The sequence below is a fragment of the Agrilus planipennis genome, unplaced genomic scaffold (genome assembly GCF_000699045.2).
Source record: "Agrilus planipennis isolate EAB-ADULT unplaced genomic scaffold, Apla_2.0 scaffold63, whole genome shotgun sequence".
Lineage (NCBI taxonomy): Eukaryota > Metazoa > Arthropoda > Insecta > Coleoptera > Buprestidae > Agrilus > Agrilus planipennis.
In genome coordinates this window covers 156,744-159,638 of record NW_020439363.1, presented here as the reverse complement: position 1 = coordinate 159,638, position 2,895 = coordinate 156,744, and the positions used below count along the sequence as shown (strand labels likewise).

General features: G+C 30.8%; 1 protein-coding gene across 1 annotated transcript in view; it reads left to right on the top strand.

The window, feature by feature from the left end:
- Positions 1–358: 358 nt before the first annotated feature.
- LOC108734130 (MFS-type transporter SLC18B1) overlaps positions 359–2,895 on the top strand; it is an 11,390-nt gene continuing 8,853 nt past the window's right edge. Inside the window, exon 1 of the mRNA XM_025978801.1 lies at positions 359–912. Within this exon, the coding sequence (XP_025834586.1) occupies positions 797–912 (116 nt within the window). The 5' untranslated portion in view covers positions 359–796. The remainder of the gene's footprint in view (positions 913–2,895) is intronic.

Below are 2,895 nucleotides of genomic sequence, written 5' to 3'. Positions count from 1 at the left end.
TATTACAAGTTACCTAATAAATTCTACTATTTCTATGGCAAATTCAGTCATTTACAATCGAAAATTATAATTTTTGCGTTGTTATAAAAATTTAGTTTTCTCCGTGTAAATTATTCACTTTTTGGAAAAAACAGTTTCAAAATTTCAAGTTCTTTCTGCACCCCCTCAGATTGGTGCCCAAGGCAGGCACCCCCTTTGCCCCTTCTAAACACGGACTTTCTGCCCTGATATAAATTTTTGTGTAAGAGCGATCAAACATAACATTTCCTAAATCCCCCCCTGTGCTTTTGTTCCAGAGAAGAAAAACTATATTGTTTATGTACAGTACTGACGATGAGTACACGGCTAGGGCACTTTCTATAAATAAAAGATAAGCTCGAGATGATCCTCACAATATCTCCGATATCACAATCGGACATCGAGCTGCTCATCGAGCGCTAATTATAATTTTATTGACCAAGCAAATTAAATCACATTTTAGGCGCAAGTTAATTTAAAGTCAGTTACAGTTCAGACGTCGTAAGTTGTTGTATGGATGGTGTTATTACATTCGGTGATCGAGTGTCGTCGACCATTCGTTCATTCATAAAAAATATACCGCGTTTTGTTAATACAACGAACACAATATGGTGATAAGTGACTGGGCGAAATCGGGAAATTGTGAAAAAACTATAACTCTTTCTAATAATCACAATTTGATATTGAACTAAACAAGTGCCTTTTTTTTATTTTAACAACTTTAATATTTTTGTTTATTATTTTTGCTGTCATTAAGTACGTATCTACAATAGTTAAAATGAAGCAAACTTTGTGCAATGAGTTACCGACGCTTTCGAAGAAAATCTCGGAAAAAAGTGCAAAATCCTTACAACCGAAGGGAGCAACGTCTGAGTCCAATACAAACAACGACGAGTAAGTACCATAAGTAGGAAACAAATTGCAAAAACGACATGCACGGCTAAATTGCCTTTGTTGCTTTGACTCTTACCAGCATTATTACAGTCGATGACCAAATAGATTCTAATGTTTTAATGGCCCTTGATTACCGTATTCCTCTGTATTGCACTTTAGAATTTAAACCAACGACCCCAATAACACAAGAAAAAACATAATTTATTCTTTTCTGGTATATATATATATATGTACGTGTTTTCGTTCGACATATTTTTTGTTTAAAAAAACTGCTAAATCTGAAACAATAGCATTCATAATTAGTATTTTCCATCTTCGGTAGATAATATTAACCATTCTCATATCTGGTTTAATTAAAAATCTTACATAATTCATCGTCTACAGAGCATAAAATCACTTCATTTAATACGGTGGTATAATAATCGATGAGTTAGTTATGAAACTGAATAAACCGCGAAGAATCAATTCTAACATGGAAAGAAAACGAACTGACTAACAATAAACGAAATTATTTTATAAAAATGTGAAAACTGAAAACTATTGAATTCCCTACAACAAAACGCTTTGCTACTAACTCCTTAGATTAGATTTGCTAACTCTCTGTAACGAAACTGCTAGTTTCTACAAAAAAATATTGTATCAAATTTGAACAGCAATCATGGTTAATAATAAAGTAAAAAGGTTTATGTGTGAACAAACAATTTGATTTAAACAAAAGAAAATATACGATTGCGACAACATCCACTTCGTACGTGCTGTCTTTACCTACCGTAGCCTTCTGATTGTAACCCAACCAGTGTTAATGCTTGCTTAAGTTATTATTTTGTTGTTATTTATTTGTTTGCTTAAGATCATCCTGTTAATAATTGAGATCAGTACCCTTTATTTATGTATCTAGATGCAACAAAACGTCCTATAACAAAAGGAAATGTTGGGTCCTTNTGTAACCCAACCAGTGTTAATGCTTGCTTAAGTTATTATTTTGTTGTTATTTATTTGTTTGCTTAAGATCATCCTGTTAATAATTGAGATCAGTACCCTTTATTTATGTATCTAGATGCAACAAAACGTCCTATAACAAAAGGAAATGTTGGGTCCTTAAGTTTTATTGTAGATATTTTAAGCTATATTTTATTTAATATTGTATTTATCTATTAAACAAAGCCCATATACTAGATGTTGTAATTAGATAAAAAAATTATCATTTACGGCCTCTTACAAATTTAATAATTTGTAATACTTATTGCTTTGTTTATGCATACATATATTTCATCACAGCCACGAACCACTTCAACTTTGTGGAGATGTACAATCAGCAAGGACAAAAAATGATTTTGATACTGTGTAGTCTCTGAATCATCTGTCTAATACATTAAAAAATCCACGTGCTAAGTTGTTAAAACCCTATTTTAATACACTTCGCAAATATCAAACAAAACTTCAAAACTGTTTGATTAACCGCCACAATTGTTTCACTCTACAACGTCTCTTTGGGTGAAAGAAATGATGATAACATCAAAACAATTATTTTTAAAACTTATTTTGTATCTTATTAATGATTACTAATGCCGACATGAGTTCATTATCTCCTAAAAAACAAAAGAAAAGGTTTTTACTATCAATTTCGTGTAGATGTCAATGTTCCTATTTACTCGTTTATAGATTTATAATAACATGAGTGGTAACTTTCTAAAACCGAGCACGCGACATAATTATCTAAAAGTTCAATTTGAAATTATCTGCATCGTAGTTGTCTAAAATGTAAATAGCTTCTATGGGCTTTATTTATATTTACTTATTGTATTATTCGAAATTAGTTTCATACAAGTAATGATTCTCCTATTTCAACTCTTTTGGTCAAAAAATAAGCAAAATAAATTTAAATTGATACTTCGCATTTCATTCTAGTATTTTATAATAAAACCACGTATTTGTTATTTTTTATAAATAGCTTCTATAAGAACCATCAATGTTTTTCTTGAT